This window comes from Anabrus simplex, chromosome 2 (assembly GCF_040414725.1).
Source record: "Anabrus simplex isolate iqAnaSimp1 chromosome 2, ASM4041472v1, whole genome shotgun sequence".
Classification (NCBI taxonomy): Eukaryota; Metazoa; Arthropoda; class Insecta; order Orthoptera; family Tettigoniidae; genus Anabrus; species Anabrus simplex.
The window spans coordinates 556,393,824-556,406,607 of record NC_090266.1 but is presented as its reverse complement, the minus strand read 5'-3'; the positions used below and the strand labels follow the sequence as shown (position 1 = coordinate 556,406,607).

General features: G+C 42.1%; 1 protein-coding gene across 1 annotated transcript in view; it reads right to left on the bottom strand.

Annotated features, from left to right (window-relative positions):
• Positions 1–2,616: 2,616 nt before the first annotated feature.
• Positions 2,617–12,784, bottom strand: part of LOC136863603 (uncharacterized) — a 281,471-nt gene continuing 271,303 nt past the window's right edge. The window contains exon 4 of the mRNA XM_068226009.1: positions 2,617–3,642. Coding sequence (XP_068082110.1) covers positions 2,954–3,642 — 689 coding nt within the window. The 3' untranslated portion in view covers positions 2,617–2,953. The remainder of the gene's footprint in view (positions 3,643–12,784) is intronic.

Genomic DNA, 12,784 nt, shown 5'->3' with positions numbered 1-12,784 from the left:
AGAAAAGGCCTAGGAATGAGAAGGAAGCGGCCGGTGGCAAGTTCACTTTCCTTTACACATTAGCATAGGAAAATGAACACAACGAATATTGTTCTGATGGACTAAATATCCGTATGTGGCCGGGAGGCAAGACTAGTCTTAAGGAAAATAATGAATAGGAAGAGCATTGGGAGCTATGAACTTTTGCCCGAACAGCGACGAAATCTAATCCACACAGTCTCGTCCCGGAAATGCGTCGCTCTTACATCGACTTCCTGATGAACGATGCTTGCGAATAACGTTCATAAGTAGACGATACGCATTTATACATTAATGATGGTCCTTTCATCTAACAGGTGGTTTACTTAATTGGAAGTTCCGAAGAGCGGACCAATATCCCGAGTATACAAGGGACAGCCCAAAAGTCAGAAGAAAATAGTATTGCTTTCGATATGTAATGCAAAATTAAAATAAAAGAGTGAATCATTCAGGATTCTTAAGTTTCGACCGAGACTTCAGACTCTCTAAACTATGAATGATTGGTATAATAAATCGTCGTACTGTGGCTTCCTACAGCACGCGTCGATCTATTCCATAGGCGGATTAACGGCATAGGATAGAACGGAAAAGAGCCAGAGTAAGAAAATGTTTCTCTAGTGAAACGAAAAAAGACTTCGCTATGCTAGGTATATGAGAGACTGACTTTTGGTAACTTACTGAAACTCACGCTGGAACACTTGATGGGCACAAGGAACAACTACGAGAAAGGTATATGCTACTAGTCCATACATAGACAAGAAATGTTCGTTTAATAAGATGCAAAGGGAGAACATATTGATGATTCCAACGTATATTAAGCCATAGGCTGGAGGGAGTGTGGCCAGATCTGGCCTGTTGTATCACGATCTTCCCTCACCAGTATTCATATCCTGGAGAGGAAGGCATGATAAGCGAAAGTTTAAAAAATGCTAGTAATACAAATCAGATGAAGCCTGTCTATAAAATAAAGTTTGCATTAATTAAAGTACGTGTAAACAGTTCAGAAATGAATGTGATCGTGTAACAGTAAGACAGACTCAATACAGTGAATATATGTGACGATACTAGTCCACTAAGAACCAGAACGAGCATCCTAAGAAGGACATGATACCCATGTTAGTTCCATACTTCGGAGATGTCTGGATGTCCATGAAGTCCATCGAAGACTGAATGGACGGTAAATTCCATTAGAGAAATAAATAATTACTTTTGTGATTTTTACGAATTACGAAGAACCTTTAGGCTCTGGATTTTGGGGAAAATGACCAAGCCACAATTCCAAATAAATTGAGGGATAGCAGTTTCCATATATCTCACAAAAATATAGGTACCTTGTTGCTCAGAATTAAACAATTACATTATTGTGTAACTTCTGCTACAGAACCGATTGGAATAGTTACAACTATATTTTACTGTATGGAAGGAGTGAGAGGGTGTTAGCAAAATAGCTCAGTGAGAGGCGGCCGCGGCTCGAATCTCGGTGGAAGCCTGTGGGAGTTTTGAAACAGAAAGCCTTGCCCCTGTGTTCCGGTAGCACGTATGAAGGACTAGACATTTTTACGAAATTTGATATCATAAAAGGATTTAAATTTGCCAAACCAATTAAAAATATATTTTCTTAATTCAATTGACTTTCATAATATGTTCATATCCACACACAACATGCAGTAAAAGTTATCGCTATCTAATTTTATTTATTCATGTATGAATGTTTCACAACATGTTAAATATATCCAAGATATGTATCTGTTTACTTACACAATCGAAAAATATTCGAGTGCATCGAGTATATATTTGTTCATGTTTGCAAGCTGCTGTTCACTATCATTTTACTTTAACAAAATCCTTATGTATGATACTGTGTTACCAAAAATAGAAGCAGAGAAGTCAATGAACATATATACAATTTCGAAGGTATGAAAGAATAGCATTGGAGAAAAGTACAACGTTTGTGAATATCTTAATAGTCACTGGATTTTAATAGGTTGACAGTCATTAAAACTGCAAACATACAGTGACCTCGAGATTGTGCTCTGCAATGTAGCCCTTTAGATGGAAATACGCAGTGAAGGGAGCTCTTTGGACATAAAATATATGGTGCTATACTTTTTATAAGATACTGGTGTGAATTTAATAATGTGCGTCAAGATGTTATCAACTTCAACCTTCCATCATTTAGTCGCTCTCGGAGGGTGGAAGGGTGTTTGTCAGTCCGACACTGCGCACATCTCCAACAATAAGAGTTCGAAGTGGTGACAGAATGCAATGCAGGAATCACAATCGAAAACTGAACGCTGACCATGATATAAATGTTACTGTACAAAATACGGGAGTGAAGAAGTCTTCTGACATACAGCGTCCAGTTCCGTTAGGGCTCTCCATAAGCTAAAAAATTATTACATTTTCACATATGTCACATGATGAATTATAGGCCAGTTACACGCACAGTGTATCTGGCGTAGGGACACGAGGTAGAGAAGACACAATTCGCAGTAAGTTAACTACAACAACGTCAATGATGTAATCTAATATACAATTGGACCAATTCTGAAGATATGTGGGCAACATAATTCACAATATACTGTACAGTCAGGGAACAACAACAAATTAGGGAAGTAGCACTAAAACTGAACAAGACGAAAAGTGCAAAATGTTCAGCTAGACGCTCAAAGTCATTCTAAACTAACAGTCATCACATTCATTTACTGACAAACAGCCAGCTTTGTTGGCTGTGAAAACTAGCGATCAGCATGACTCTTGACCAATTACAGGGAGATATTGTCAGCAACGGCCATACAGCCAGTCCAGTCTTCTTGTCCCTACAACCAGCTCAAGAAACATACTACTGAACACAGTGAAGTGTTATATACAAACTTCAATTCTATACTGAGATATGTCAAATATTTTGACAAACTAATTTCGTTGCTTATTTCTATTAATTCGGTACTCTGAAGCCATATTCCTCCTCAGGATGGTGCTTGTCGTTATCAGGTCGGGGAAGGTTATGGGGGAAAGCTTGGGTATGAGGGTGAGATGGGGCTCGAAGTCCCGTGGGGCGCCTCAGCCGGGGTAGCTCTCTTGCCGTGCTCGAGCTTGCGCCAGGTCCTGTCCCTCGGAACTCTTGCTCCAGAGACTGTGAGATATCGCGCCGAGCGCTGGGTTCGCGGAAGAGGGAATATAGATTGCTACGTTGTTTTGGTCGATGAGGTTGAGGCGGTGCTCCTGGAAAGGCAGTAGGTTTCTTGGTCGTTGAGCTGCTCCGGAAGATTGCTTCGGGGCGCGCAGGGAGCGGTGGTGGACCAGGTTCCACCCTTGGTCGTGTGGTCAGCTCATACATTATCTCCTCGTACACGTGGTAATCTGAACCAGACGCCAAGCCCCCGTCACCAGAACCCCTGCTGCCATCTGCCAGCGGCGGATTAGGAGCTGGTGCTGGGGGTGACACGGGAGTACCCGTACTCGCCACTGGTAACTGGGTCTGGTTCTGAAGGTCTTCTATAATTTCCAGCATGCATTTGGCCACTTCTGAAAAGCGACCCGACTGCGGAGACTGCGTCGGGCTCGGACAGCTGCTGTCACTGCTGGACGACGACTCTGTGGCCACCAATCCACCTCGACTCTTATCTGGAAGCAACAAACGAACACTATTACACTCAGGAAGTATGCACCATCATCTTTGCTACTGAAAAGTGTAAACAGGTTACATGAATTGTTAGTACGAGGGTGGATCACTAAACTGACGTTCTGTATGTATCTAAGATGAGATGATGATGCTTATTGTTTAAATGGGCCTAACATCTAGGTCATCGGACCCTGATGGTACGAGATGAAATGAAACGTAAGAACAATTAAAATTTCCCCACTGGCTAGAATTTAAAGGATGATTATGAACAAAATGATGATGCTTGATATTTAAAGGGGCCTAACATATAGGTCATCAGCCCCTAATGGTACGAGGTGAGACGATAAGGTTGAGGCGGTGCTCCTGGAAAGGCAGAAGCTTTCTTGGTCGCTGAGCTGCTTCAGGAGATTGCTTCGGGCCGCGCTGGGAGCGGTGGTGGGCCAGGTTCCACCCTTGAGACGACGACATGACATAATTTAAAATTTCAAATCACCCACTGACTAGAATTTAAAGTATGATGATGAAGAACGATCATGAGTTCAAAAAAATCAGTGTATCTAATCTCTCATAAAATAACTTACAACTGGATTAAAATGTAATAAAATTAAATAAAGCATTGCCTTTAAAGTGAAATATTATATTTCATTCAACTTAAAAGTTTAAAGATCATATTAAGATACACAAAGACAAATAAAAAGGAGTTAACATATAAAAGCATGGTTAACAAAATTCAAATCAAAAAGAAATGTGACGTTTATACAGGATTAAACAGGCCACTGTTCCTACTGTAGAGGTCTGCTGAGTGCTCGTCATCTCGTAGAATAAGGGAGATGCTACTCGGAAATTTTAGACTCCGGCAAAGTTCGACCAGGTCCACGCACTCCGTAAGGATGTGTACCACGGTCAGATGACCGCCGCAAGTAAACATTGGAGGAGGGGGGGGGCGGCTTCTCTCTTCAGTGAGTAGGAGTGCGTCACTATACCATGGCCGATCCGAAGAGGACATAATACTACTGCTTCTCTCCGAGAAACCCGAAGGGAAGTCTTCGTTATCGTAGTAGTCCCTTTAATAGTTCTCAGCTTATTTGGAAGAGGGGTGGCCTGTCATTCCAGTTCCCAATATCTCAGCTGAGAACTAATATCACTGGCTGGGACAACTTTGTAGGGTAACAGGTACAATGTGATGGCCTCCTTGGCCGCCATAACAACTAAATCGTTTTCTCTATACTCATGTGGCGTGAGAGCCACAAAAACGTGATTCTAGTGTTAGTACTCCCAACACCTGGCCAGCAGGTCCTGCATCCGCTGCACCGAGGGTGCCGCAAGAAACGTGCGTCGATAGTTTGTAGTGTGCTCGAGGAGTCAGTACACAGCAGAAAGTCCCGACGTTCATTGGGCAGCGCGTACCGCAGAGCTTCAAAGATAGCATAGAGCTCTGCTGTATACTGTACGAACTACAAGTTTCCGATGCAGGAAATAAAGAAACTCTTATTATCAGCAACGAAAGCACTGCCTACTTTCCCTTCTGCCCTCGAACCATCCCTGTAAACAACTACTGAAACTGGATACAGGACCGGAAGAGCCTCCGATATACGAAGGGGTCCGTGTTCACTTTTGGGCCGGTGTACAGATCCAGGATGATTTTCGGTCGTCGTATTGACCAAGGAGGTACCTTACTTAGTCGTCTAAAAAGACAAGGAACTGAAGGTACGTCAAACAGTCTGTAAATGCTATCCAAGCGTATATCAACCAGCTGCGTTGCTCGTGGATAAGCAGCATACAACTGACGGTTTGCATTGTGAAATACGCAGGGACAGCTGGGGTGAAGTGGCATCTGTAGCAAATTCGCAGCATAGGACAATAGCTTTTGTTGGCGCCTCAGATGTGGAGGAGGCACACCGGATTCAGCGAGCAGGCTAGCAATTCGGCTTGTAGAGAATGCTCCCGTTGTCAACCTGGATGCTATTCAGTTTCACAAGGACGCTTTGCCTTGCTGATTCACATGCTGCACTGTCGTAGTCTAACCTGGATAAAATATGTACCATACAAAAGCTTAGGAGCACCGTATAGTGCCCTCGCCCACGTAGTGCCGCTAAGAAATTTCAAAATATTCTTCAAAATATTCAGTTTTCTTGGCGCATTTGACCTTTAACTGACGCAAGTGCGTCTCGCACGAAAATTTATTATCGAAAAGCAGCCCAAGAAATCGGTACGGATGTGGCAACTATTGGAAGAGTGACTCTCCCAAATAAAGCTCAGGATGGGGATGATGAGTGCACTTCCGGCAGAAGTGAACAACAGAGTTCTTTGCAGTTGAAAACCGTATTGTAAGGTCCACTGGTTCACTCTACTAATAGTTTGCTGTAATTGTCACTCTGCGACTGCCTTATTTTGTGAGCGATAATGCAGAGCAAAATCGTCCCCATATAGCGACGGTACGACTGCTGAACCAGAAGCAGTGGCAATAGCGTTAATGACAATCGTGAGCAGAGTGACCCTGAGAACCGATCCCTGTGGGACTCCATTTTATAAACGTTGTATTGCGAATATGCCCTGCCTACGTGGACACGGAATAGACGAAGGGACAAAAAATTCGTAATAAAAACCTGAAAATTACGTCAGAAGTTTCACTGATTCAGAACTGAAACGATGCCACATCGCCATATGGTGTCATAGGCCTTTTCGAAATCAAAGAAAACAACCGTCATATGCTGTTTTTGGAGAAACGCGTCCTTGATAGAAATCTCCAGGCGTACCAAGTAGTCGGTGGTGGAGTGGGCAGCTCAAAAACCATACTGGTACTCGGACAAACGTCCTTTTTTTCTCCAAACTCCACACAAGTCGTCGATTAACCAGCCTCTCAAATGGTTTACAAAGACTGTTAGTAAGACAAATAGATCTGTAACTTCCTGCATACTTAGGATCTTTGTCAGGCTTGAGCAAAGGGATTATTATTATTATTATTATTATTATTATTATTATTATTATTAGCAAATACATCGCAATTGGAAAATATTCCGGTGGCAATTATCACTTGCAGTAATGCGATGATAAAGTAAAGTTAATAAATAATTACTCACCAACTACTACTACTATTCCCTCTGGAAACTCACCCTCTATCCAGATTCGGTTGAACCCCCCAAGAAGATATAAGAGGCTATCCTCGCTGGGGTGTTCCAGCAACTGGTTATGGATATGTGACCTGGTCCGGGAGCTGTGCCCTTGCAAACCGCCAAGGCGCTGAGGAGTTCCCCCTCCGTAAAGGGTACGTAATAATCGCCTGAAGTGCGAGTGACAGAACATTGATGATGATGTTCTGCCTCCCGCTTCAGAGCAAGGAAATCAGGATGGTAACTCCCGGAACCAGACACATCTGCGAAATGACTTGCTAGATGATTAGGGACGATACTGCCTGCAATGGAAATTTCCTGTACACTGGACTGTCCTTGTACACTCGTAATGCGTCCAAGTTTAGTCCACACTTCAGATGACGGTGTAATGGACGTCATGGACGACACACATCTTATCTATGAAACTTTCTTCCCCTGTCGAATAAGAATTCGTACCTTAGCGCGGAGTCTATTTAAATGTTACCAAGTTGGTCATAGTAGGCTGCATACGATAGCGTTTATGAGCATGACGACTTATTTTTATAGCCGTTGCAAAGTCTTCGTTCCACCGAGGAACGAGTTTACGCGGGGAGTTCCAGAAAAAGACTGAATGGACTCCTCAGCAGCAGCAACAATAACTTGTACGATAAAAGTTATATCATCGTCTATGCTCCGGCTGTTCGCGTCGTTAAGGACAGCTAATGATGTGAACTTTGGCCATCTTGACCGAAGCAATGAGCACGAGGGCTCTGTTTCTCATATCATCCATAACCTCATATCAGCCATAATAGAATGTACCCCATAGCGTGTACAGATTAATTAGTATAGTTTAAAACATAAAAACACGATCATATGTTTTTCTGGCACTCGGTTGTGCGGGGACTTGCGTTGTCAAGCGCATACTACTGCTGAGTACATGGAGCTCCCAACCGACGGGCTGGGGATACAGTCTGGGCTTTCAAGCGTAATCGCACACGTAAGAGGCCCATCTCCAAGCAGCACGCACATCAAATTTTGATTCAGTCTAAAACCAACCCTCAAGAAAAAATGATGAGGGGACCAATAGCCACATGAGTCTTTTAGCCGCCTTCTACGACGGGCAGAGATTACCTATGGATGTATTAAGACCCTCCCATCCACAGGGGGTACAATTCATTGTACTAAAGCCGCAATCCATTTCCGCGCCTAGGTCAACCCTTTTATTCTCCTCCTAGGACATGCAGGGGATACCGTAGTTATATTCTTCGCCTGGGTCCCCCACCCACAGAGTTGTCTAGCTGAAGGGTTTAGGTATAACTTATGAACAAATTACGTTGCCAATGTACAAAGGCATGTACAAGTAGAAAACAGTATTTCGAGGTTCCAACCAAACTGACAGAAAAATGAAAAAAATAATATTCATGTTATTTAACTCCTGTAACATAGGGGGCATTATTATTATTATTATTATTATTATTATTATTATTATTATTATTATTATTATTATTATTATTATTATTATTATTATTATTATTATTATTATTATATTTAATGTCCCTTAGGCTACTATGAGTGTTAAGAAACACTGAGGACTGGAATTTAGTCCTGAAAGAGGGGTCTGTAGCGTGTTAATACATCTACGGGTTTCTTAGGTATAAGTACACAGCATTTAAATACCAATCGAATACAGTGGGACTCGACCTCGTAACTAGGAATCTAGCGTTTTTACGTCGCGCAGACCCAGGTTTGTGTGACGACAGGATAGAAAAGACAAGGACTGGGAAGGAATTACTGTCCCAACGTTAGCCTAGTATGCAAATGGGAAACCACGGAAATCCATCTTCAGGGCTGCCGATAGCGAGGCTCAAACTTAACAGCAACACGGCCCAAACTGCGCAGCCAACTCTCTTCGCCTTGCGAATTTCTAACCTTGCTATAGACCTAGGAGATAGGTAAAGGAAATTCGGAAGAATGACGATGTACGCTAATTTCTGAAGGTGCTGAATGCTTAATTAAAATACCTTTAATGCGAGGCCTTGGAGCCTATTTCGAAGTACGAACACATGGACCTGAATAGCAATACAGAATAAACGTACTGACAAGCCATTGAATGTGTCGTCCGGCTCCATGGCCAAATGGTTAGCGTGCTGGCCTTTGGTCACAGAGGTCCCGGGTTCGATTCCCGGCAGGGTCGGGAATTTTAACCATCATTGGTTAATTTCACTGGCACTGGGGCTGGGTGTATGTGTCGTCTTCATCATCATTTCATCCTCATCACGACGCGCAGGTCACCTACGGGTGTCAAATCGAAAGACCTGCACCTGGCGAGCCAAACATGTCCTCGGACACTCCCGGCACTAAAAGCCATACGCCATTTCATTTCATTTCATTGAATGTGTCGCCGCTCATCTACATCTTTAGTTGTCTAGGGTGGTATTTGAAAACGGTGTGGAAATATCGGGCACAGTTCCTAACATCTCTGTAAGATGATATTTTAATCTCACAGTTTCAATCTCTCTCTATCTCTCTCTATCTCTCTCTCTCTCTAACCTTACTGGATTTGGTATCTGTATTTTCATTTTTTTTAAGTTTCTTGTTTAGTTTAATACTTTAATATTATAAAAATGTAGTTACTGTTTTCATAAATCTGCATTGTATTATAAGAAGACGCTGCATAAAGGGGCTTTTCAGTCTCAGTGGCATGTAAATCATGATCAATAAATTCAAATTCAAAATTCAAATTCTCTCATACACACACACACACACACACACACACACACACACATACACAGTGATCCACTAGCCCCTCATAATTAAGTTCTATGTAACCCGGCTCAAAAACGACAGCCTCCTTCGATAGATTTACTGGCACGTACAAAAACTTCTACGGTACAAAATTCGGCACCTCGGCGTTTCCGAGGACCGTGAAAGTAGTTAGTGGGAAGTAAAACCAAGAATATTATTATACTACCAGTATAATTCTGCAATCCGTAATTTATAGTCAACCTAAAAATATCGGTCCCTGTTCCTATACAGGAACACATGCACGAACCCCTGAATTCATGAAACCTACACCAGCGGTAGCTTACATCAGAATAAGACAATGCTGGAGGGAAATGTTCAGTAATATGAAGACGGTGAACACACACAACATGCCTTTAAGCACGTTTACATTTTAATGTGCCTTCCATTGTTGAGAACTTCAAATATTGTTCCCCAAATCTTTCTGCTTGATAGCTACAATCTTTACCAAGTCATTTATAGAAGAGATCTCAAAATATTGTAATTCAATGTAAATATATGTGCAACAGCTGTCGTAATTATCTTGTGTAATTAATACCCTTACTAAAGCTAAATTTGGAATATTTAGACCATTCTGTGTTAAGAAAGAGAATACGCCTGAAGAGGGTGCAGATGGAATCGTTAGCGCCAGTGATAGTTCAATGAGAGAAATTGTAATGAATACATGAAACTTTTACAGATGCGAATAAGACGTTCGTTAGAACAGGAAGCGTAAACATTAAGCTTCAGAACAGACATCGTATATACGACGAACTTCCTACTGACCCGCTTACCTAAACAGTAAATAAGACAAGCAACAGTCCCTCTACATAGGGTTAGTGTAGCAGAATCTGAACGACTCGACACCTAATACCGCCGGTGTAGGGAACGGAGAAGAGCTGACCAAGAGAAGTGGAATAAGGTATACGAAAGTAAATAGTCTACCTTACGTAAATAAAAAAATGTTCCCACTCAGGTAAAGATCGTGTTTTTTTGCTATTTGCTTTACGTCGCACCGACACATATAACTTTTACGGCGACGATGGGACAGGAAAGGGCTAGGAATGGGAAGGAAGCGTCCGTGGCCTTAATTAAGGTACATCCCCAGCATTAGCCTGGTGTGAAAATGGGAAACCACGGAAAACCATCTTCAGGGCTGCCGACAGTGGGGCTCGAACCCACTATCTCCCGATTACTGGATACTGGCCGCACTGAAGAGACTGCAGTTATCGAGCTCCGTATTATTATTATTATTATTATTATTATTATTATTATTATTATTATTATTATTATTATTATTATTATTCAATCGCCAGTATTCCTTTCTGCTTTCCTCATTTTTTGCATTCTTATACTTTTGGCGTTCGTTAGTCAGAGCTAATGTCTCCCGAATTATTCATTGATTATTAGTTGAACTTTCCTTTCTTATTAACCTTTCTTCAGCAGCCTTGCTGACCTCATTTTTCACGATTGTCCACTCTTCATTTGTTGTGGGGTTTCCTTCAGCCTTTTCATTTGGTCGTTGTGCAACATGTTCCTTGAATAACCCTCATAATCTTTTCTTTCAGGTTATCTAGATCCCATCTCCTTGCGTTCCTTTCTTTCTTCAATTTCAGATGGCAAGTTGTGTTCAGAGTCCACGTTTGCTCCTTGGAAAGTATTTGAATCCAACACCTCGTTTCTGATTCTCTGCCAAATTCGAATGAAGTATATTTGATACCACCTTGTTTCTCCAGGTCTCGTCCACGTATACAGCCGTCGTTTGTGGTGTTTGAACCAAATATATATATATATATATATATATATATATATATATTGCTAGTTGCTTTACGTCGCACCGACACAGATAGGTCTTATGATGACGATGGGACAGGGAAGGGCTAGGAGTGGGAAGGGAGCGGCCGTGGCCTTAATTAAGGTACAGCCCCAGCATTTGTCTGGTGTGAAAATGGGAAACCACGGAAAACCATCTTCAGGGCTGATGACAATGTGGTTCGAACCCACTATCTCCCGAATACAGGATACTGGCCGCACTTAAGCGACTGCAGCTATCGAGCTCGGTGAACCGAATATTAGCAAGGACTAAGTTATGATTGGTGCGGAATTCAACCAGCGGAATTCCTCTTTCATTCCCTGGTCCCAATCCGCTCATACTGTATTACCTTCCCTTCCTTACTCTACCACCGCATTCTCGTCACTTTTTTATATATTGTATTAAATCTTCTATCTCTTCGTATATTCTTTCGATTTCATGATCATCCGCGGAGTTAGTAGGCACATATACTTGCACTATTATAGTGGGCATTGGCTTGGTGTCTATCTTGACAACCATAATCCTTTTTACTATGTTGGTCGGAAGAGCTTACCCTCTGCCCTATTTTTTTATTCAGTTTAAACCAACTCCTGCATTTCCTCTGCTGTTTGGTTTTGTGTTGATAATTCTGTAGACACCTCACCAAAAACCCTGCTATTCCTGCCAACGTACTTGACTTATACCAACTTCATCTAACTTTATTCTATCCATTTCCCTTTTTAGATTCTCTAAAATGCCACAACGATTCAAACTTCTAACATTCCACGCTGGAGTGTGTCAGAATCTATCTTCCTGTTGGTTGTCCCCTCTCGGGTAATCACCATCCGGAGATCCGAATGAAGGACTAGTTTACTTGCAGAATATTTTTAGTGTGGTCTCTTGACAGATACCCATCCGATGTAGTAGCAATTACGGCTCGACTATCTGCTTCACAGCCTCCACACCGCGGCTAGTTCACATGGTTCGCAGACTAGGCTCAAGATGATGAGAGTAAGGTGACAGTACTTCACATTAACTCAGGAGGAGTGAGAGCCGAGTGGCATTGTCAGTGGTTTCTCACCAAGCCGTTCGCCGTTCGATTCCCCACCAATACGTTTGGGATTTATGAAATTAACAGTCACGTCTCTGTGATTCGAATTCCATGCAAAACTGGAAATCGTGTGGCTATGATCATTACATAAACAGTTACGTTAAAGCACAAACTATTAACTCAGTGAACTGCATTTGTCTTGTTTTGCGAGTTCGTTAAGTATTGTAGCCGAGGCTGTAAAGGGGGGGCTAGATTTCTCCTCAGGAATTCTAGACTTAACATATATCCGCTTCAGGAGAGTCACATGATCATGATGTTCACTCATCCGACACCAAAATTAATGCTAATTGTAAGTTAATTCCTAGAGGACAAAGGTGGCCGAATATAGGGCTAAACACTCCCCCCCACTTCGTCCCGAGGTTATGAATAAT